This window comes from Mytilus californianus, unplaced genomic scaffold, assembly GCF_021869535.1.
Source record: "Mytilus californianus isolate M0D057914Y unplaced genomic scaffold, xbMytCali1.0.p SCAF_3, whole genome shotgun sequence".
NCBI lineage: Eukaryota > Metazoa > Mollusca > Bivalvia > Mytilida > Mytilidae > Mytilus > Mytilus californianus.
In genome coordinates this window covers 130,706,098-130,730,055 of record NW_026262679.1, presented here as the reverse complement: position 1 = coordinate 130,730,055, position 23,958 = coordinate 130,706,098, and the positions used below count along the sequence as shown (strand labels likewise).

Below are 23,958 nucleotides of genomic sequence, written 5' to 3'. Positions count from 1 at the left end.
TTTATTAAAATCTAAGATAGAAACTGGTTCAAATAATAAAACAAAATTTGCAATTGTTCTTGTTAATTTTATATCTTCTTATGACAGGAATCCTTTCACATACAACAACTTTTTTTCTAGAAACTTGAAAGTTTTTTAAATTGAACATTTTTGTTCTCTTTTGAATGATATTTTATTGTTATTGATTTTGGATTTTATAAAAGATTTAGTTACATTAAATTCAGATGAATATTTTATTATGAATCATAATTTATTTATTTCAAAAAAATATTAAAGTATACAAACTGTTTTTTATTTACTTCTTTTTTACCAATAATTTTCTGAATCAATGTCTACATAACACAGTACCACAGTGTTAAAACAAAACAAGAGACATAAAAACTACAGTAACTAGAGCTAAGCGACGCGACGCGACACAACTGATTGCATAAAATATTTCACCAAGAAGTCCACACGCGTTACCCTGGTGCTATCCAAAAATCCTGGGGAGAAAACGGATACAACTATATAGACAGGGATACCTTCTCTTGAGAAAGTTATTTTATAAATAACTGTCAAGAGTGGAGAAAATTTCTATGCTACCAGATACAGTGGGAGAATCCATTTCTAAAATTATTCATCATAAGGTACGATCATAAGGCATGGTCATTTTTTTTTTTTTTTAGAGAATACCAAAATCAAAGGAAGGCAGGCAAGAAATGATAGATTTATAATACTTCTTGATTTTAGAACTCAAGGGGCCAAAAAGATGGCCTTATCATACCTTTTCCTTTGATGTCATAATCAACATTTTACCAATGAAGATTTGAAATGTTGATTGTCAAAGTATAAATCAAATACTGTAAATTCACAAATTATTGAGTGCATTTATTATTGCGATTTTGTCATTTTAGACTAAAATGCGATTTTAATTTTGGCGATATTGAGAAAAATCCTGTTTAATTCATATAAAAAATTTCAAAATGCGAGTTTAAATTATTGCGATTATAACCCTGTCGCATTTTTCGCAATAATAAAAACATCGCAATAATTTCTGAATTTACAATAAGAATAAGATTGTGTCAGGCCATGTAATGATTATTCTTCATTGTTTAACCTGTATAAAACAAACACTTGTCTAATAAAAAAAAATCTTCAGTCTCAACAAAGTTCAATTTTGACAGACTTCACTGTATTTGGGTCACTCCCCAAATAAGGGGTCTGACCTTATGGGAATGAGAATATTTTATTATTTTAACAAGCTATCAGGAAAAAAATTAGGACATGTTTAGAAATATGACTGATTGGTGTTAAATGCCACTTTCAGAACTATTTGCTAAAATCAGTTATTACTGGTGGAGGAAGCTGGAGTGCCCAGAGAGAACCGTGACCTTTGACAAACTGAAAAGCCTACCAGTAATCAATTAAGATTGGAGTCGAATATACCCGGTACCTGCTACATGCAGGGTTCAAACTCACAACCTCAGTGTTGACATGCTAGTAGTGCAGTAGTTGAATTATTAGACCACTCAGCCAGCGAGGCCCTTTCTAGAAATATGAATATGGAAAAAGTCATCTTCCATCTATATGTTTTGAGTGCTTTGATAAATATTATAGAGTACAATACAATATACATACAATTCTCTACCCAGTCCAGACATTTTAAATCCTCCAAATGGTGCCTGGGCACTGACAACATTGTAGCAATTTATCCTGAAATATAAAAATATTCCTTAATCGTTGTAACACACAATACAAAAATAAAATGCTCCGCTGGGGCGCAGCTTGATACGACCGCAGAGGTCGAACCCTGAACAGTTAGGGCAAGTATGGACACAACATTCAAGCTTGATACAGCACTGAATTTGGATTGTAATTAAATATTTGACACAGCATAGGTTTCTGACACAGAATGAAAGTGGTCTAAGAACTTAAAAATTTTTAATTTACCTATTCAAACCATATCATTATTATTTGCTTTTATATATAAATCAGAAATAACCAATTTAAAATGGAAAATTTTAAAGAAAAAAAAATCCCCCCCAAATTTTTTGAACCCCCTTATGATTCATCACCCCCAAACTCAATCCCAGCCTTCCCTTTGTGGTATGGTACTTTGCAGTACAATTTCAGAGATCCATACACTTAAACACAAGTTATTGTCTGGAAACTAGAAAAATGCTTGTTTTTTGGCCCCTTTTTGGCCCCAAATTCCTAAACGTTTAGGGCAATTACCCCCAAACTCAAACCCAGCTTTCCCTTTGTGATATGGAACCATGCAGTACAATTTCATAAAGATCCATACATTACACACAAGTCATTGTCCTGAAACTAGAAAAATGCTTGTTTTTTTGCCCCTTTATGGCCCCTAATTCCTAAAATTTTGAGGGAATAACCCCCAAAATCAATCCCAGCCTTCCCTTTGAGGTATGGTACCTTGCAGTACAATTTCAGAGAGATCCATACACCTGAACACAAGTTATTGTCTGGAAACTAGAAAAATGCTTATTTTTGGCCCCTTATTCCTAAACTTTTTGGGCAATTACCCCCAAACTCAATTCCAGCTTTCCCTTTGTGATATGGAACCTTGTAGTACAATTTCATAAAGATCCATACACTTACACACAAGTTATTGTCCTGAAACTAGAAAAATGCTTGTTTTTTGCCCCTTTTTGGCCCTTATTTCCTAAAATTTTGAGGCAATAACCCCCAAAATCAATACCAGCATTCCCTTTGTGATATGGAACCTTGTGATACAATGTCAGAGAGATCCATACACTTACACACAAGTTATTGTCATGAAACTAGAAAAATGCTTGTTTTTTGCCCCTTTTTGCCCCTAATTCCTAAAATTTGGAGGCAATTACCCCCAAAATCAATCCCAGCATTTCCTTTGTCATATGGAACCTTGTGGTACAATGTCAGAGAGATCCATACACTTACACACAAGTTGTGTCTGGAAGTTACAAAAATGCTTATTTTTGGCCCCTTTTTGGCCTCTAATTCCTTAACTGTTTGTACCATAACCCCCAAATCAATCCCCACCTTCCTTTCATAGAGATCCATTCACTTAAACTAAAGTTAGAGTGCGAAAACTAATGTGTCTTCGGACGACGATGACGACAACGACGCCAACGTCATACCAATATACGACCACAAAAATTTTTTTGCGGTCGTATAAAAATCACAAAAACCTACATCAGAACTTTCATCATTTACAATACACCACATTAGAACTTTCATTTACAATACACCACATTAGAACTTTCATCATTTACAATACACCACATTAGAACTTTCATCATTTACAATACACCACATTAGAACTTTCATTTACAATACACCACATTAGAACTTTCATCATTTACAATACATCTAATCAGAACTTTTATTAAAATTCTATGAGTCATTTGGATCAGTTGTTTAATGTGCAAGAAAATACATTGTGCTGGGAAAAGACAAAATGACTCTCCTTTCAACAACCTGTTTCTGAATTGATAAACACAAATACTGTACAACAGTTATAACTGCAAGTACTCTTATATCCATACATTTTGCTTTTGTTTTATGTTGGTTGTTTTTGTGCTCCTCCCAATCTGTCATGTTAAGCCATTTCCAACTGATTTTTAAAGTTTGTTCTCATGTTGTGCCTGCTACACCACTGTCAAGGTTAGGGGAGGGTAGAGCTCTCACAAACATGTTAATGTGCCTGTTACACCACTGTCAAGGTTAGGGGGAGGGTAGAGCTCTCACAAACATGTTAATGTGCCTGTTACACCACTGTCAAGGTTAGGGGGAGGGTAGAGCTCTCACAAACATGTTAATGTGCCTCTTACACCACTGTTAAGGTTAGGGGGAGGGTAGAGCTCTCACAAACATGTTAATGTTCTGTTACACCACTGTCAAGGTTAGGGGGAGGGTAGAGCTCTCACAAACATGTTAATGTGCCTGTTACACCACTGTTAAGGTTAGGGGGAGGGTAGAACTCTCACAAACATGTTAATGTGCCTGTTACACCACTGTCAAGGTTAGGGGAGGATAGAGCTCTCACAAACATGTTAATGTGCTGTTACACCACTGTTAAGGTTAGAGGGAGGATAGAGCTCTCACAAACATGTTAATGTGCTGTTACACCACTGTTAAGGTTAGAGGGAGGATAGAACTCTCACAAACATGTTAATGTTCTGTTACACCACTGTTAAGGTTAGAGGGAGGATAGAACTCTCATAAACATGTTAATGTGCCTGTTACACCACTGTCAAGGTTAGAGGGAGGATAGAGCTCTCACAAACATGTTAATGTTCTGTTACACCACTGTTAAGGTTAGGGGGAGGGTAGAGCTCTCACAAACATGTTAATGTGCCTGTTACACCACTGTTAAGGTAAGGGAGAGGGTAGAGCTCTCACAAACATGTTAATGTGCTGTTACACCACTGTTAAGGTTAGAGGGAGGATAGAGCTCTCACAAACATGTTAATGTGCCTGTTACACCACTGTTAAGGTTAGGGGAGGATAGAGCTCTCACAAACATGTCAATGTGCCTGTTACACCACTGTTAAGGCTAGGGGGAGGGAAGAGCTCTCACAAACATGTTAATGTGCCTGTTCAAAGTAAGGGGCCTATAATTCAGTGTTGCTGTCTGTCATATTTAATCAACATTAATTCATATGTAATAAATCAGGGGGTTGGATTTCTTTTTTCACATTTTGTTATGTCAGCACTTTTATATCTGATCTATATGGTACCTGTATATAGTTGAAGGCCATATGATGATCTATTGTTACGAACACCCACGTCATTTGGTCTCTGTTGGATATTTGTCTCATTTGCAATCATATCATATCTCTTTATCTTTATAATGACAGTGTTGTACTACAAACACAATTCTAATATATATATACTAAGTGGCTTTCTTAGATAGTTCTAAAAACCTACTGAAATATTAGTAACCATTGCTACAGAGAAACACCTTACCATACAGTTCCTGCCTGTACACCATGGGAAAACATCATGAATTGCTTTGTTGATATCATTTGTACAGAGATATAACTTACCATACAGTTCCTGCCTGTACACACTGGGAAAACATCATGAATGGCTTTGTTGATATCATTTGTACAGAGATATAACTTACCATACAGTTCCTGCCTGTACACCCTGGGAAAACATCATGGCTTTGTTGATATCATTTGTACACAGATATAACTTACCATACAGTTCCTGCCTGTACACCCTGGGAAAACATCATGGCTTTGTTGATATCATTTGTACAGAGATATAACTTACCATACAGTTCCTGCCAGTACACCCTGGGAAAACATCATGGCTTTGTTGATATCATTTGTACAGTGATATAACTTACCATACAGTTCCTGCACGTACACCCTGGGAAAACATCATGGCTTTGTTGATATCATTTGTACAGAGATATAACTTACCATACAGTTCCTGCCTGTACACCCTTGGAAAACATCATGGCTTTGTTGATATCATTTGTACAGAGATATAACTTACCAGTTCCTGCCTGTACACCCTGGGAAAACATCATGGCTTTATTGATATCATTTGTACAGATATATAACTTACCATACAGTTCCTGCCTGTACACCCTGGGAAAACATAATGGCTTTGTTGATATCATTTGTACAGAGATATAACTTACCATACAGTTCCTGCCTGTACACCCTGGGAAAACATCATGAATGGCTTTATTGATATCATTTGTACTGAGATATAACTTACCATACAGTTCCTGCCTGTACACCCTGGGAAAACATCATGGCTTTGTTGATATCATTTGTACAGAGATATAACTTACCATACAGTTCCTGCCTGTACACCCTGGGAAAACATCATGGCTTTATTGATATCATTTGTACAGAGATATAACTTACCATACAGTTCCTGCCTGTACACCCTGGGAAAACATCATGGCTTTGTTGATATCATTTGTACAGAGATATAACTTACCATACAGTTCCTGCCTGTACACCCTGGGAAAACATCATGGCTTTGTTGATATCATTTGTACAGAGATATAACTTACCATACAGTTCCTGCCTGTACACCCTGGGAAAACATCATGGCTTTGTTGATATCATTTGTACAGAGATATAACTTACCATACAGTTCCTGCCTGTACACCCTGGGAAAACATCATGGCTTTGTTGATATCATTTGTACAGAGATATAACTTACCATACAGTTCCTGCCTGTACACCCTGGGAAAACATCATGGCTTTGTTGATATCATTTGTACAAAGATATAACTTACCATACAGTTCCAGCCTGTACACCCTGGGAAAACATCATGAATGCCTTTATTGATATCATTTGTACAGAGATATAACTTACCATACAGTCCCTGCCTGTACACCCTGGGAAAACATCATGGCTTTGTTGATATCATTTGTACAAAGATATAACTTACCATACAGTTCCTGCCTGTACACCCTGGGAAAACATCATGGCTTTGTTGATATCATTTGTACAGAGATATAACTTACCATATAGTTCCTGCCTGTACACCCTGGGAAAACATCATGGCTTTGTTGATATCATTTGTACAGAGATATAACTTACCATACAGTTCCTGCCTGTACACCCTGGGAAAACATCATGGCTTTGTTGATATCATTTGTAAATACTGCTGCACCCAAACCATAAGTTGTGCTGTTGGCTCTTTCCAATACTTCATCCATATCTTTAAACTTGAAGATCTGTTGAACTGGACCAAATATCTGACAAAGGTTTATACATAATTAATAACAACCAAGTGACATCAATCCCCTATAAATATATATGGGCTTTTCATATCCATCATATATATTAATAAATCATGTTGACCAAAGTATAAATGTTATACATCTTGTTTAAATCTACTGGGGTAAAAATACATTGGTGCCCATAGTGAGGAAAATAATTTAACACTATTTTTTCGCAAAATTCCATTTTACTGTTAAATCAAATTATTCAAATAAATAAACAAAGCTACAGAAGAATAGAGGCTTCAGATCAGATTTTGCCAAAAATATTCATTGCTTGTATATTACTTTAATTGTAATATGGGGACCAAGTCCCCAATAACAGTAACAAAATCAATAAAAATAAAAATTCAGTATAAAAATCATTATACTAATAAACTCAAATTGTTAACTTTTTTCCTTAACATTTGTGAGTTAAGCTTGCCCATATAAACCCTGTTCCTGTTCTGTTGACGGATGCTGCCATGTTGTAAGTCAAAGATTTCCTGCAAATTTGTATAACTGTTTACCAAAAAGAATACTGAGGATGAACATTTTGAATTTATTCTGTTTGAGTACGTAATAAAATGAGTCTGAAGCTTATCCAACATTCGATTTAATTCCATATACCTAATATAGTGGCCCTATTGCTTATAGCATCTGAGAAATAGACCAAACCACAAAAACTAAACATTGTGCAATAGACCATGAAATTGAGGTCAAGGTCAGGTGAAACCTGCCAGTCGGATATGTACACCTTACAATCATTCCATACACCAAATACAGTTGACCTACTGCCTGTAGAATCTGAGATATGTATTTTACCACGTAACTTTAACCTTGATCACTGATCCATGAAATGAGGTTGAGGTCAGGTCAACCCTACCTGATCAACATGCAGAGTTTGCAAGGAAGCTATATACCAAATACAGTTATTCTATTACTCATAATAAGAGAGTATTTCACTTTTCAAAACAACAGTAATTTTTTTCAAGCAGTCATTGAACCATGAAAATGAGGTCAAGAACTATTGACAGACAGAAGCTTCGTAACATAAGGTATCTGCACACAAGGTATGAAGCATCCAGGTCTTCTAGCTTCTGAAATATAAAGCTTTATACAAATAGTTTACGCAGTCGCCGCAACCACCGGATTGTAGTACCTATGTCTCTCATTTTGCAACTTTCTTCGCAGGCTAGACAAAAATGCATGTAATATTTCCTTCTGTACTTTAAGCAGCCTTTAATGATCTCTTCAAAATAACAATGGGTAGTTGCCTCTTGAATGTTCATTTTTACATATAGCTATAGTATAATACTGTATGCATATAAGTTTCCTCTTCCTACGACTTTAAACATATGTCCAAAGGAGATAAGGTTTTTTTTCTACATTAATTACAATAAAATACTCTGCTGGGCACAGCTTGATACGACCGCAAAGGTCGAACCCTGAACAGTTGGGGCAAGTATGGACACAACATTCAAGCTTAATACAGCACTGAATTTGGATTGTGATTAAATATTTGACACAGCATAGGTTTCTGACACAGAATGAATGTGGTCTAAGAACTTGAAAATTTTTAATTTACCTATTCAAACCATATCATTATTATTTGCTTTTATATATAAAAATCAGAAATAACCAATTTAAAATGGAAAATTGTAAAGAAAAAGAAGGAAAAAAAAATCCCTCCCCCAAATTTTTTGAACCCCCTTATGATTCATTATCCCCAAACTCAATCCCAGCCTTCCCTTTGTGGTATGGTACCTTGCAGTACAATTTCAGAGAGATCCATTCACTTGAACACGAGTTATTGTCTGGAAACTAGAAAAATGCTTGTTTTAAGGCCCCTTTTTGGCCCCAAATTCCTAAACTTTTCAGGCAATTACCCCCAAACTCAAACCCAGCTTTCCCTTTGTGATATGGAACCTTGTAGTATAATTTCATAAAGATCCATACACTTAAACACAAGTTATTGTCCTGAAACTAGAAAAATGCTTGTTTTTGCCCCTTTTTGGCCCCTAATTCCTAAAATTTAGAGGCAATTACCCCCAAAATCAATCCCAGCCTTCCCTTTGTGGTATGGTACCTTGCAGTACAATTTCAGAGAGTCATACACTTGAACAGAAGTTATTGTCTGGAAACTAGAAAAATGCTTATTTTTGGCCCCTTTTTGTCCCCTTATTCCTAAACATTTTGGGCAATTACCCCAAAACTCAATTCCAGCTTTCCCTTTGTGATATGGAACCTTGTAGTACAATTTCAGAAAGATCCATACACTTACACACAAGTTATTGTCCTGAAACTAGAAAAATGCTTGTTTTTTGCCCCTTTTTTGGCCCCTAATTCAATTTTGAGGCAATTACCCCCAAAATCAATCCCAGCATTCCCTTTGTGATATGGAACCTTGTGGTACAATGTCAGAGAGATCCATACACTAACACACAAGTTATGTCTGGAAGTTACAAAAATGCTTATTTTTGGCCCCCAATTCCTTAACTGTTGGTACCATAACCCCCAAAATCAATCCCAACCTTCCTTTTGTGGTATTGAACCTTATGGTAAAATTTCATAGAGATCCATTCACTTAAACTAAAGTTAGAGTGCGAAAACCAATGTGTCTTCGGACAACGACAACGCCGGACGACGACCACTATGACGCCAACGTCATACCAATATACGACTGCAAATTTTTTATAAAAATGAATATAACACTTATGAATTCGTTGCATCAGATTTACCTTTTTCTCCTTCCAGGTCAAATCAGAAACATTTTTTAAGAAGATAAAGAGTAAGATATGAATACCTCTTCCTTTGCAATTTTCATGTTATCTGTAACATCAGAGAAGACAGTAGGCTGGATAAAATATCCTTTGTCTGCAGCTTTAGAACCTCCACAGTTTAATTTTGCTCCTTCCTTCTTTCCACTTTCTATCATTCCTAATATCTTATTGAACTGTTCTTCATCAACCTGAATGATATAAAGATAATGTCAAACATTTTCTGAGGAGTATGCATACTTCGTTTAGGAAAACAATCATACAGAAATTACTTGATTAGATTTCTCTATTCTGGTAGCATGTCATCCAAATAGGACATGTATTTGCTTTTGATTTCTGAATATGTAAATAAACATATCTAATTAGACAGAGTACATGTATTAATAAACAAGAATGTGTCACTAGTATGGAGGTCCCACTCGCACTATCATTTTTTATGTTCAGTGGACTGTGAAATTGGGGTCAAAACTCTAATTTGGCATTAAAATTAGAAAGATCATATCATAGGGAACATGTTTACTAAGTTTCAAGTTGATTGGACTTCAACTTCATCAAAAACTACCTTGACCAAAAACTTTAACCCGAAGCGGGACAAACGGACGAACGGACGGACAAACGAACGGACGTAGAGACAGAAAAACATAATGCCCCTCTACTATTGTAGGTGGGACATAAAAAACCATTTCCCCAATATATATATAAGTGGTCAGTTAATGGTCAATTGCAAGAGAATATGTCTGAATGTTTCGATACGTTCTTTTTTCATGCCTTAAATCATTTATATCTTTTGTATAAAAATGCATTAACACGAAGTTTTAATTTAATTTGTCATAAAAACAGCCGAGTTACTACCTGTCTGAAGTTACACCTGAAATATTTTACTATGCAACTTAAGGCAAATTTTGTTCTTTTCCTCAATGTTTGAGGCCTTAATGGGCACGCAACAAAATAAATCACAAACATTTAAATTTTTGTTTGACCTTAAATCACAATGTATATGGGACGTAAAAGCATGTGGGATGTAAATGTTAATGGAATGTAAATGTATGTGGGATGTAAATGTATGTGGGATGTACATCTATATGGGATGTATGTGGGATGTAAATGTATGTTGGGTGTAAATGTGTGTGGGGTGTAAATGTATATGGGATGTAAATGTAAATGGGATGTAAATGTATTGACCTGACAAGTAGATTTGAACGAACCTGAGGGCCCTGCTCAGTTGCAGTATCATAAGGATCGCCAACTTTCCTTGTTGCTGCCTTTTCAATTGTTCTTTTGACAAATTCATCATAGATACTCTCCTGTACAAAGGTCCTACTGCCTGCTACACAACATTGTCCAGCATTGGTCATCACAGCTTCTTGGGCAGCTGCTACAGCTGTGTCCACTAAAAAGTGTTCATCAAATGGTCAGATATGATATATACTGGAAATTTGAAATTATATTCCCTTTATCATAAGGAAAAATCATTATTTGCTCCATTTTAGGATGGTATTTTCTTCTTGTCTACATATATTTTATAAGCAGTACTCTAATAGTACATCCTTATTTTATTTTGTTGCACTGTAAATTAACTAATTTTTGGAAGAGATTTATTTCAGTGACTTTTGAGAGAAGAAAAACAAAATGCTTATAAAACAGCTTCAATATATCAAACTTAGATCTTCTTGTAAAATTAAACACCACCATATTAGAAAAAAGCAAAAATATATTGTTGTAAATTTATGTGGTATTAGGGGTGCTATAAACAGTTTCGTATAAAATACTAGGGGTTATTCCCCGAATAAAAATAGCCATGGAGGAAAATCCCTCCAATTGGTGAAAAATTATCATGTTTTTTGTATTTGATAGGAAAAACTAGTTAGTCAGCTTTCAATTAAAACTAGTTAGTTAGCTTTCAATTAAAACTAGTTAGTTAGCTTTCAATTAAAACAGGTTAAGTTATCAATTGAAAATGATTTTAAAAATTAGAATAAATATACTCTTTTTAAGGGAAGACAACACTGTAAACTTTGTGGTTTTTATTTTAGTGAAAATAAAAAGAAATAATTGTAGCTACTCATGCTACTACATCTCTTTCCAGAGCCGGCAAATGTACCCTGAAACAAGATTTTTAAAAGACCGTGAAACAGTTCTTCGAAGTATGATTGTCACCAAAACTTACGATCAGCATCTTCAAATATAACATTAGGGCTCTTCCCGCCCAACTCTAATGTTGTTCTTTTCACATTAGAAGCTCCTGCTGCTTGCATAATAATCTGTCCAACCTGTGAAAAAAATCTTAAAATTACCATATACATATATTATATTTGTGCCTCCATATCTTACAGAATATCTTACTGTTATAAAAATAACAGATGATGAAGGTTTAAACAAAAAATAGTAATCTAAACTTTAACAGAATAAAGGTTTAAATAAAGTGTAAAATTCAAATTATAATATTTATCTTTGATGAATTAAGGTGTAATTTTTCATAGATGCACCCAAGTACCAAAAGTTAAATGTCAGACGGTTGGTAAAAAAAAAAGAGTTAAAGAAACAAAGTTGCACAGAAATGTCATAAAATTGCATTGCATAACTTTGTAATTTGCAGACTAATCACTTTTAATTTTATATACTTTATCAATAAAGTGTGAATTTTAAAGTCATTGTGTAACAGCTAGGCTCACTTTAGTTGAAACAAATTCAATAAAATAAATCATTCAATATAAGATCATACAGTATACAAAAATAGGAACCAGAACTATACAATATAAGATCATACAGTATACAAAAAAAGGATGCATAACTATACAATATGGCTTATTCAAGAGCTTCAAAAAATAGTGACGTTCAAAGTTATCAATACTATAATGAATATAAAAATAAGGAGATGTGGTATGATTGCCAATGAGACAAATTTCTAACAAAGTTAAAATGAAGTGGTTGTATTAAAGCAATTATAGGCAACCGTACTGCATTCAACAATGAGAAAAACCCATACCGTATAGTTGGCTATATGAAGCATGCAGAGCCAATTGAATTTAGTGAAAACTAAATGCAAAATAAAATTGATGTTAATGTAATTTTAAAGAAAAAAGCAAAAAAGGCATAAAAATGAAATAAGATGAAATGCATGCAAAGAAAACTTATAACTAAAGCTATCACAGTATGTTGTGAACCTTTTCAATGTGTAATTCTGTTTCAATAGGAAAAGAGTAGGATTTTCTTCATTAGCGAAAAGATCTGACCAAAAAAGCAAAATATTGGCATTATTAGGTTGTAGAAAATCTACAAGAGAATTCAACAGCAATTGGCATACTGGTATATGTTGGCATGTTAACATTAAATTGGAGCAGGTTTCCAAAGCATTGCAACAACTTTTACAGGAATCTACCGATGTAACGTAAAAATAAATTGGAGTTTAAAAAGCAAGAGTTTATTTGTTAGCATGTATGGAAAAATTGTCCAATGCAGTTTCAATCAACTTTTGACAAAGAGATATGTCTGGCCTGCATGTAACTTTGATAGCAAAATGCAAATTTTGAAATTAAAATGTCAATACTTTAACATGTAAAATATGCAAAACATACAAAGATAATTGTCAAAAATGCAATAAAGGGTACAAATCATCATTTAAGGAAAATATCTTCAATAAGGATGTATAATTTATGTATGCTTAATTTCTTCTAAATATTTTTTTTTACAAAATGCTTTTAACTAAACAGGTATATGCAAATCATAGTTTCTAAATACACAATTATAAATACTCATATATAAGTAAATTTGAAGCTAGTGATGTCTTTCCTGAAAGTGAGTCATTTCCCAAATATGAGAGAAGTTTAATAAATTAAACCATAAGAATTAGAATATCTTAACTAATTTCTTAAATTGTATCATCCTTTTTTTATTTTGTTGAACATAAGATTTCAGTTTAACAATAAATTTTACATTTAAATCCGATGGACATTAGAATTATAACAAAAAACTATATTTGTTACATGATGGTTGGAAATTGACCACAGGATGGTTGGAAATTGACCACAAATATTCATTTTGATCATACAATCAATGTTGAAGATTGCCCAATCTGACCTTAATTCGCTTAAGGTTATCTTCTGGGAAAACTGCTATTTGTTGAAAAAATAATCTTAAAAATTTAGGATGAAGTTTATGAAAAATGTAACAATTGGGTGTGTTTAGGTCATAAAAGAAGGAATTGATCATTGATCTTTGATCATAGTTATTGAGTAATCAGATTGCAAAATAGCACTGCTCGTGAGGGAGATTGGATATATATTGCTGATATGTGAATGTGATTTTCAGTGACATACCAAAATGAATGCAACATACTTATACACTCACATTGTCAACAAAAATATTTTTATTATTTGTTTCCATGTCTATTTATAACTGCATATGAGGTTTGATTAAATTGAAACAACCAAAATAAATTATGTTGTCAATAAGCTGACCTACAAAATATTCATAGTTCATCCTGGATATGGACTCAAAAGTGTTTTGAAGGATGTCATAAAAGAATAAAACATTAACCTCTGTAGATCCAGTGAAGGCCACTTTGTTGATGTCAAGGTGGTTAGAGATGGCAGCACCAGCTGTGGGTCCATATCCAGGTACAATATTGACCACACCTGGAGGGAAACCAGCCTAAAAAGTAATAGTAACATATTTTTTCTGTATTTTTCATTAAGGCATAATTATACAAATCATATACTTAAAAAAATTGTCACACCATGGGGATATATTCTATATTACAATGTTAACAGTTTCAAGAGTAAAACAGTAGATAAACACTTAACATTATCATTACAGCTCGTAGCTTTTACAATTATCCTACTGAAATGCCTGTACCAAGTCAGGAATATGACAGTTGTTTTCCATTGGTTTGATATGTTTCAGCTTTTGATTTTGCCATTTGATAATAGACTTTCAGTTTTGAATTTTCCTTGAAGTTTGGTATTTTTGTTATTTTACTTTTTGCTATATCGATGGAAAAACGTTCATTTTGAGAATTTAAGAACTGTTGTGAAAATTTAGACATTGATCACACTATAGATTTTTAGTTACAAAAACAGAAATCTCATAATCTGCAAAAATTGTCAAATAAAAATGGTCAGGTCAACAACAAATGATGAACGATTTCACTAACAATGACAGTTTGTTGTGGTACCAGGTCCATATCCCCAGGGCTCACGCTAGCAGGTGACTGGGGCGAAGAAGTCGCTTTCAAGTCCGTCACTTCGCTTTGCCCGACCGTCAAAAGCGATATCTAGTCGCCCGGTGTTCACAATAGTCTCTTTCAATCGCTTCCGTCATCGGCAATTTTCCATTTTCACCAAGTTGTAGAAACGACAATTTTTCATTTATAAGTAAAAAATTTGAAGACATAAACAATTTATTTCTTTAGAAAAAGTGGGGAAAGCATTGATTTGTAGATTGGTCGTATGTTATTTCAAAGAAACAACTTTTAACGAAGTATTTTCTTTCACTTCCCACACTTGTTTCTCGAGAGCGTACATCAAAAGATCCTGATTTTTAGCAAAATAATGTGTTAATGTGTTACTACATTAGAATGTAATGAAAATTGCCTTCAGTTGATGTTACATCCATTAATTGCATTAAAAACGTCATATTCCTTTCCAAATTGCTTGTCAAACATCATTTATTTTTGTAAATTTTCCTTCGTCCGCCATTGAAATATATACGAATTATGGATCAGATACGGACCAACTATGAACGAAATCCGTATTCTTGCGATAATAACTACAGACGCACGAACGGCACTGCTGACAGAAGAATATCTATCACAAAAGTGAAAAATACGCATCCCACATGCATTAACAGAATTTTGTTTGGATCCCCTTAGTTAAATGTATATATTTCAATGCAAATGCATTGTTTCAATCTGGGAACAGTATATCAATATATGTTCCTTTTTCAATTTATTGATTTAAGTTGCTTAAACTTATTAAGTTTATATATCTTTTTAATGAGAAACAATGAATATCATCAACATAATAGTTTTCCTCATTGGATTTTAATTGATAACTGTGGTTTCTTTTTCTTTTTGATTATAAAAAATCTTTAAATAGGGCTAGACATTTAGTTAGTAGTTTCTGACAAGTGGAAAAAAATGTAATTGTGTAACTATAAATGAAATTTAGGACATAAACTGATACAACTGTTACTGTAATGGTATTATCAGGTATGATTTGAACAATACAGAAAAGAATTGAATAAATAGGCTACATATGGCCATATATATTATTGTAAAAACCAAACATTATAGCGCCCTGAACGCGCGAGCACTTCTCTTTTAAGTCTCACCACTTCTCCCTATAAGTTTCAAAAAGAGAAGTCACTTCTCCCTATGATTCTGAAGTAGTGTGAGCCCTGTATCCCTTTGTAGATTTCAATGTCCATGTTATGCTTTGGGAAACACCAAATTCCTCTTACTAATACATATTATTACAGGTAGATAAAGGTATATTAGAAATATTTGGGGAAATTTAAATGTAATCCACAAATTGATGTAGCATCTTCATAAGGTTTATAGCACTATTTTCACAAACAAATATGATATATCTACTGGATGTTTCAAAGCATTTAAACTGATTTTTTTAATCGAATCATTTAAATACTTTTATATGATAATAAAAATAAGTTGATTGAAATATAGTTTCCACTTTTAGAGAATTTCATACCTCTTTCAACAGAGCACAGCAATATAAAGCTGTCAGCGGTGTCTGTTCTGCAGGCTTGACCACAATGACATTACCAGCAGCTAATGCTGGAGCTATCTTCCATACAAACATTGGTACAGGGTAGTTCCACTGTAAATACAATCTATCCATGATGAAATGTCATAGCATTTAACTGTAGATCTATACAAACATTGGTTACTACAGATAGTTCCACTGTAACTATAATCTATACATGATGAAATGTCATAACCTGTAGATTCATGTACTTTTGTCTTAGTTTTTTTTTGAATAAATTAATCTTATTACAATTATTGATAAATTATTATGTCAATGCATAATATCAACTTATATCATTTAGTCTATCTTATTCTTTATGTAACGTCACCATTTGGAAAAGCTTCTCCAAAGTTTTATTCAGTTCTTGGTTTCCTCAACTCATCAATTACACACAAACTTCCATTTTTTGTTAGAAATTTAAAATAATCACCAACCGTTAATAGCTTATAAGAAATTATAAGTTGCTTAATTATTTATTGTACTGTATTGTTATAACTTCTGAATATTTGTGAATAAAAATATACAAAATCTCTTGTATTTTTTACCTTTTTAACCTTTAAACCTTTTTAAATTTGTATGTTTACTTACTGGAATGATTTGTCCACAAATGCCTACTGGTTCATGTTTGGTATAACACAAATAATCACCATCTACAAGGGAAATAACTCTGATTAATCAAACTTCAGACTACTGGTTCGTGTTTGGTATAACATAAATAGTCACCATCTACAAGGGAAATAACTCTGATTAATCAAACTTCAGACTACTGGTTCATGTTTGGTATAACACAAATAGTCACCATCTACAAGGGAAATAACTCTGATTAATCAAATTTCAGACTACTGGTTCATGTCTGGTATAACATAAATAGTCACCATCTACAAGGGAAATAACTCTGATTAATCAAACTTCAGACTACTGGTTCATGTCTGGTATAACATAAATAGTCACCATCTACAAGGGAAATAACTCTGATTAATCAAACTCATGTTTGGTATAACACAAATAGTTACCATCTACAAGGGAAATAACTCTGATTAATCAAACTCATGTTTGGTATAACACAAATAGTCACCATCTACAGGGGAAATAACTCTGATTAATCAAACTTCAGACCACTGGTTCATGTCTGGTATAACACAAATAGTCACCATCTACAAGGGAAATAACTCTGATTAATCAAACTTCAGACTACTGGTTCATGTCTGGTATAACATAAATAGTCACCATCTACAAGGGAAATAACTCTGATTAATCAAACTTCAGACTACTGGTTCATGTCTGGTATAACATAAATAGTCACCATCTACAAGGGAAATAACTCTGATTAATCAAACTTCAGACTACTGGTTCATGTCTGGTATAACATAAATAGTCACCATCTACAAGGGAAATAACTCTGATTAATCAAACTCATGTTTGGTATAACACAAATAGTTACCATCTACAAGGGAAATAACTCTGATTAATCAAACTCATGTTTGGTATAACACAAATAGTCACCATCTACAAGGGAAATAACTCTGATTAATCAAACTTCAGACCACTGGTTCATGTCCGGTATAACACAAATAGTCACCATCTACAAGGGAAATAACTCTGATTAATCAAACTTCAGACCACTGGTTCATGTCTGGTATAACACAAATAGTCACCATCTACAAGGGAAATAACTCTGATTAATCAAACTTCAGACTACTGATTGATGGCTTGTAAAAGACATTTTTGTTGAATAAACTGAATGTGATTAATTCTCATTGAAATTATGGTTATTTCAAATACTGTCAAGTTTTGTCATAATCAGTTCAACAGTTTGAGAGAAATTTAATATAACGTAAGACGACATCTTCAGAGATTTGAGCAAAATTTGTTCGAAAAATCCAAATAATGCCGCATCTTGATAGAATATAGTGTGGATCAATAATATCACCAATAAATGATCAAATATTCATCTCATCTGCTTATAAAATGCTTCGCTGGGGCGCAGCTTGATACGACCGCAGAGGTCGAACCCTGAACAGTTGGGGCAAGTATGGACACAACATTCAAGCTTGATACAGCTCTGAATTTGGATTGTTATTAAATATTTGACACAGCATAGGTTTCTGACACAGAAAGAATGTGGTCTAAGAACTTGAATTTTTTTAATTTACCTATTATGGTCCAATGTCCAAAATCAAAATACATGGTTAGATTCAGCATATCAAAGAACCCCATATATTCAATTTTTGTTAAAATCAAACAAAGTTTAATTTTGGACCCCAACTTGGACAAACTTGAAAACTGGGCCCATAATCAAAAATCTAAACACATGTTTAGATTCAGCATATCAAAGAACCCCAAGAATTCAATTTTTGCTAAAATCAAACTAAGTTTAATTTTGGACCCTTTGGACCTTAATGTAGACCAATTTAAAAAACGGGACATAAAATTAAAAATCTAAATACACGGTTAGATTTGGAATATCAAAAAACCCCAATAATTCAATTTTTGATGAAATCAAACAAAGTTTAATTTTGGACCCTTTTGACCTCAATATGAACCAATTTGATAGCGGGGCCCACAAATAAAAAATCTAAGTTCATGGTTAGATTCAGCATATCAAAGAACCCCATATATTCAATTTTTGTTGAAATCAAAAAAAGTATAATTTTGGACCCCAACTTGGACCAACTTGAAAACTGGGCCCATAATCAAAAATCTAAACACATGTTTAGATTCAGCATATCAAAGAACCCCAAGAATTCAATTTTTGTTAAAATCAAACTAAGTTTAATTTTGGACCCTTTGGACCTCAATGAAGACCAATTTAAAAAACGGGACCCAAATTAAAAATCTAAAAACACGTTTAGATTTGGCATATCAAAGAACCCCAATAATTCAATTTTCGATGAAATCAAACAAAGTTTAATTTTGGACCCTTTTGACCTCAATATGAACCAATTTGATAGCGGGGCCTACAAATAAAAAATCTAAATACATGGTTAGATTCAGCATATCAAAGAACCCCATATATTCAATTTTTGTTGAAATCAAACAAAGTTTAATTTTGGACCCCAATTTGGACCAACTTGAAAACTGGGCCCATAATCAAAAATCTAAATACATGTTTAGATTCAGCATATCAAAGAACCCCATATATTCAATTTTTGTTGAAATCAAACAAAGTTTAAATACTGGACCCTATCTTGGACCAACTTGAAAACTGGGCCCATAATCAAAAATCTAAACACATGTTTAGATTCAGCAAATCAAAGAACCCCAAGAATTCAATTTTTGTTAAAATCAAACTAAGTTTAATTTGGACCCTTTGGACCTCAATGTAGACCAATTTAAAAAACAGGACCCAAAATTAAAAACCTAAATACACGGTTAGATTTGGAATATCAAAGAACCCCAATAATTCAATTTTAGATGAAATCAAACAAAGTTTAATTTTGGACCCTTTTGACCTCAATATGAACCAATTAGATAACGGGGTCCACAAATAAAAAATCTAAATACATGGTTAGATTCAGCATATCAAAGAAACCCATATATTCAATTTTTGTTGAAATCAAACAAAGTTTAATTTTGGACCCCAATTTGGACCAACTTGAAAACTGGGCCAAAAATCAAAAATCTAAATACATGTTTAGATTCAGCATATCAAAGAACCTCATATATTCAATTTTTGCTAAAATCAAACAAAGTTTAATTTTGGACCCTTTGGACATTAATGTAGACCAATTTGAAAATTGGACCCAAAATTAAAAATCTAAATACACTGTTAGATTCGGCATAACAAATAAATAAATGTGATCAAAGATTTTACAATTCTAATGCGCCATACTGTGCAATTAAAGATTACTTCTTGAAATTTTTCAATATTTGAAATTTGAAAAAAAAATAATATTTGAAGAATAATTCTTTTTAATTTCTGAAATCTGAAATGAGAAAAAATTGGCCCCCCACAATTTCTTTTTATCCTCCCCCCCTTTTTTCCCCCCAAAAAATTCTTTCCCTCAAGATATGGTCATAATCTCAATTCAAATTTCCAATGGAGTTGGCAACCATAATTACCCATTTAAATTTACCATAGTGCTAACTTAATCTATTTTATAATAGAATTAATAAAAATATAGTGTCAAATCTTTCATATGGATTTTTTTGTAAAAAAAAAAGATGAAAACATTTGCAGATATTTTTACTGGTCTTCCTTTATAAATATGCATTTCTTTAAACATAATTTAAAAGCAGTGTAAGGGAAGTAACCAAAACGTTGTATTTGGATTACCTCCCTTACACTGTTTTAGATTATCTTTATTGTTCATTAACCATTACTTTATACATAATTTAAAAGCAGTGTAAGGGAGATAATTTCAATGATGTATTTGATTTATCTCCCTTACACTGCTTTAAATTATGTTTTGTACTAAAGTATTTGTCCATTAACCAGGACAACCTTGTTTTTCCCCCTTTTTTGCCCCTAATTCCTAAACGGTTTGAGCCATAACCCCCCAAAGCAAATCCTAACCATCCCTTTGTGGTATGGAAACTTGTAGTATAATTTCAGAGAGATCCATACACCGTTCCACAGTTATTGTCTGGAAACTAGAAAATGCTCATTTTTGGCCCCTTTTTGGCCCCTAATTCCTTAACTGTTGGTACCATAACCCCCAAAATCAATCCCAACCTTCCTTTTGTGGTATTTAACCTTATGGTCAAATTTCAAAAAGATCCATTCACTTAAACTAAAGTTAGAGTGCGAAAACCAATATGTATTCGGACGACGACGCCGGACGACGACGACGACGACGACGACGACGCCAACGTCATACCAATATACGACCACAAAATTTTTTTGCGGTCGTATAAAAATCTGTCAAAATCAAGGGAATATTTTTGTCGACCCTTTTTCGTATGAAACCGGATGTGATATACTATGATTTGGTTGTATTACACCTATAACACACAAAAAACCACCATCTACATGGGAAATAACTCTGATTAATCAAACTTCATACAACTGGTTCATGTCTGATGTAACACCCCAAAAAAAAATCACCATCTACAAGGGAAATAACTCTGATTAATCAAACTTCAAACCACTGGTTCATGTCTGGTATAACATAAGTAGTCACCATCTACAAGGGAAATAACTCTGATTAATCAAACTTCAGACTACTGGTTCATGTCTGGTATAACATAAATAGTCACCATCTACAAGGGAAATAACTCTGATTAATCAAACTCATGTTTGGTATAACACAAATAGTTACCATCTACAAGGGAAATAACTCTGATTAATCAAACTCATGTTTGGTATAACACAAATAGTCACCATCTACAAGGGAAATAACTCTGATTAATCAAACTTCAAACCACTGGTTCATGTCTGGTATAACATAAATAGTCACCATCTACAAGGGAAATAACTCTGATTAATCAAACTTCAGACTACTGGTTCATGTCTGGTATAACAAAAATAGTCACCATCTACAAGGGGAATAACTCTGATTCATCAAACTTCAGCCTACAGGTTCATGTCATGAATATTGGTACCCATGAAAATAAATAAATCCACAGTACACAGTAGTCTGTCTGCATGTTTATCACACAGTGGTCTGTCTGCATGTTTATCACACAGTAGTCTGTCTGCATGTTTATCACACAGTAGTCTGTCTGCATGTTTATCACACAGTAGTCTGTCTGCATGTTTATCACACAGTAGTCTGTCTGCATGTTTATCACACAGTGGTCTGTCTGCATGTTTATCACACAGTAGTCTGTCTGCATGTTTATCACACAGTGGTCTGTCTGTATGTTTATCACACAGTAATTTGTCTGTATGTTTATCACACAGTGGTCTGTCTGCATGTTTATCAAACAATAGTCTGTCTGCATGTTTATCACACAGTGGTCTGTCTGTATGTTTATCACACAGTGGTCTGTCTGCATGTTTATCACACAGTAGTCTGTCTTCATGTTTATCACACAGTGGTCTGTCTGTATGTTTATCACACAGTAATTTGTCTGCATGTTTATCACACAGTGGTCTGTCTGTATGTTTATCACACAGTAGTCTGTCGGTATGTTTTTCACACAGTTATTTGTCTGCATGTTTATCACACAGTAATTTGTCTGTATGTTTATCACACATTAATTTGTCAGAATGTTTATCACACAGTAGTCTGTCTGCATGTTTATCACACAGTAATTTGTCTGCATGTTTATCACACAGTAATTTGTCTGCATGTTCATCACACATTAGTCTGTCTGCATGTTCATCACACAGTAATTTGTCTGTATGTTTATCACACAGTAGTCTGTCTGTATGTTTATCACACAGTAATTTGTCTGCATGTTTATCACACAGTAGTCTGTCTGTATGTTTATCACACAGTAATTTGTCTGCATGTTTATCACACAGTAGTCTGTCTGCATGTTCATCACACAGTAATTTGTCTGTATGTTTATCACACAGTAGTCTGTCTGCATGTTTATCACACAGTAGTCTGTCTGTATGTTTATCACACAGTAATTTGTCTGCATGTTTATCACACAGTAGTCTGTCTGCATGTTCATCACACAGTAATTTGTCTGTATGTTTATCACACAGTAGTCTGTCTGCATGTTTATCACACAGTAGTCTGTCTGTATGTTTATCACACAGTAATTTGTCTGCATGTTTATCACACAGTAATTTGTCTGCATGTTTATCACACAGTAGTATGTCTGCATGTTCATCACACAGTAATTTGTCTGTATTTTTATCACACAGTAGTCTGTCTGTATGTTTATCACACAGTAATTTGTCTGCATGTTTATCACACAGTAGTCTGTCTGCATGTTCATTATTCAGTAATTTGTCTGTATGTTTATCACACAGTAGTCTGTCTTTATGTTTATCACACAGTAATTTGTCTGCATGTTTATCACACAGTAATTTGTCTGTATGTTTATCACACAATAATTTGTCTGTATGTTTATCACATAATAATTTGTCTGTATGTTTATCACAAAATGATGTTCCACCCACCTTTTCAAGTGACAAAGGATAATTAGTCTTTATCTTCACAGAACTATAATTACTGATATAATGAAGAAGATTTGTTCCAATGTATTTATCGAACAATTAATCCTTATGTTAAGTGCCAGTCTTTGTAAGAATCAGGCAATTTTGAAAAAAATCAAAACATGGCAAAAAAAAACCACCAACCTTACCATCCTAATTTGAAGTTACCCTCATCCTTAGTTAGAAAAGGTAGGTCTTTCATTTCTACGGGTCTGGGTATACGAGAAATCTCTAGATAATTTTTGGTTAGAATGAAAATACGGAGTTAGCTACCCTTAATTTTTAATTTCTAGTGCATATCAACCAAATTATATCTTGAATTACCAGAACAGGTAAAGGAAACAAATGTTATATTTGTGCACAATTATACAATCTGAACATTATATAAATAACACATAGCTGAGAGAGCAGATTGTTACCCCGAGAAAACATTGTCAACTGAGGCGAAGCCAAGGTTGACAATGTCTTTTCAAGGGGTAACAATCTGCTCTATCACCCTCTCAGATATGTGTTATTTAATTTATTATACTGAATGTTCTGTTATTACTGTCGATTAAATTTCAAATTCAAAGTAATAAACTATGACGTCTTGTACATAACAACCAGCCGTATTTAATAAAGCGTACACTTGATCA

At 33.5% G+C, this 23,958-nt stretch overlaps 1 protein-coding gene across 3 annotated transcripts in view; it reads right to left on the bottom strand.

The window, feature by feature from the left end:
• LOC127736242 (retinal dehydrogenase 2-like) overlaps positions 1 to 23,958 on the bottom strand; it is a 56,759-nt gene that overhangs the window by 5,670 nt on the left and 27,131 nt on the right. For all 3 annotated transcript variants that reach the window (XM_052246834.1, XM_052246833.1, XM_052246832.1), the window contains exons 5-12: positions 16,855 to 16,916; positions 16,210 to 16,338; positions 14,039 to 14,152; positions 11,670 to 11,772; positions 10,708 to 10,892; positions 9,529 to 9,693; positions 6,562 to 6,719; positions 1,618 to 1,692 (exon numbers count right to left, since the gene is read on the bottom strand). In XM_052246834.1, the coding sequence (XP_052102794.1) occupies positions 1,618 to 1,692; positions 6,562 to 6,719; positions 9,529 to 9,693; positions 10,708 to 10,892; positions 11,670 to 11,772; positions 14,039 to 14,152; positions 16,210 to 16,338; positions 16,855 to 16,916 (991 nt within the window). The remainder of the gene's footprint in view (positions 1 to 1,617; positions 1,693 to 6,561; positions 6,720 to 9,528; positions 9,694 to 10,707; positions 10,893 to 11,669; positions 11,773 to 14,038; positions 14,153 to 16,209; positions 16,339 to 16,854; positions 16,917 to 23,958) is intronic.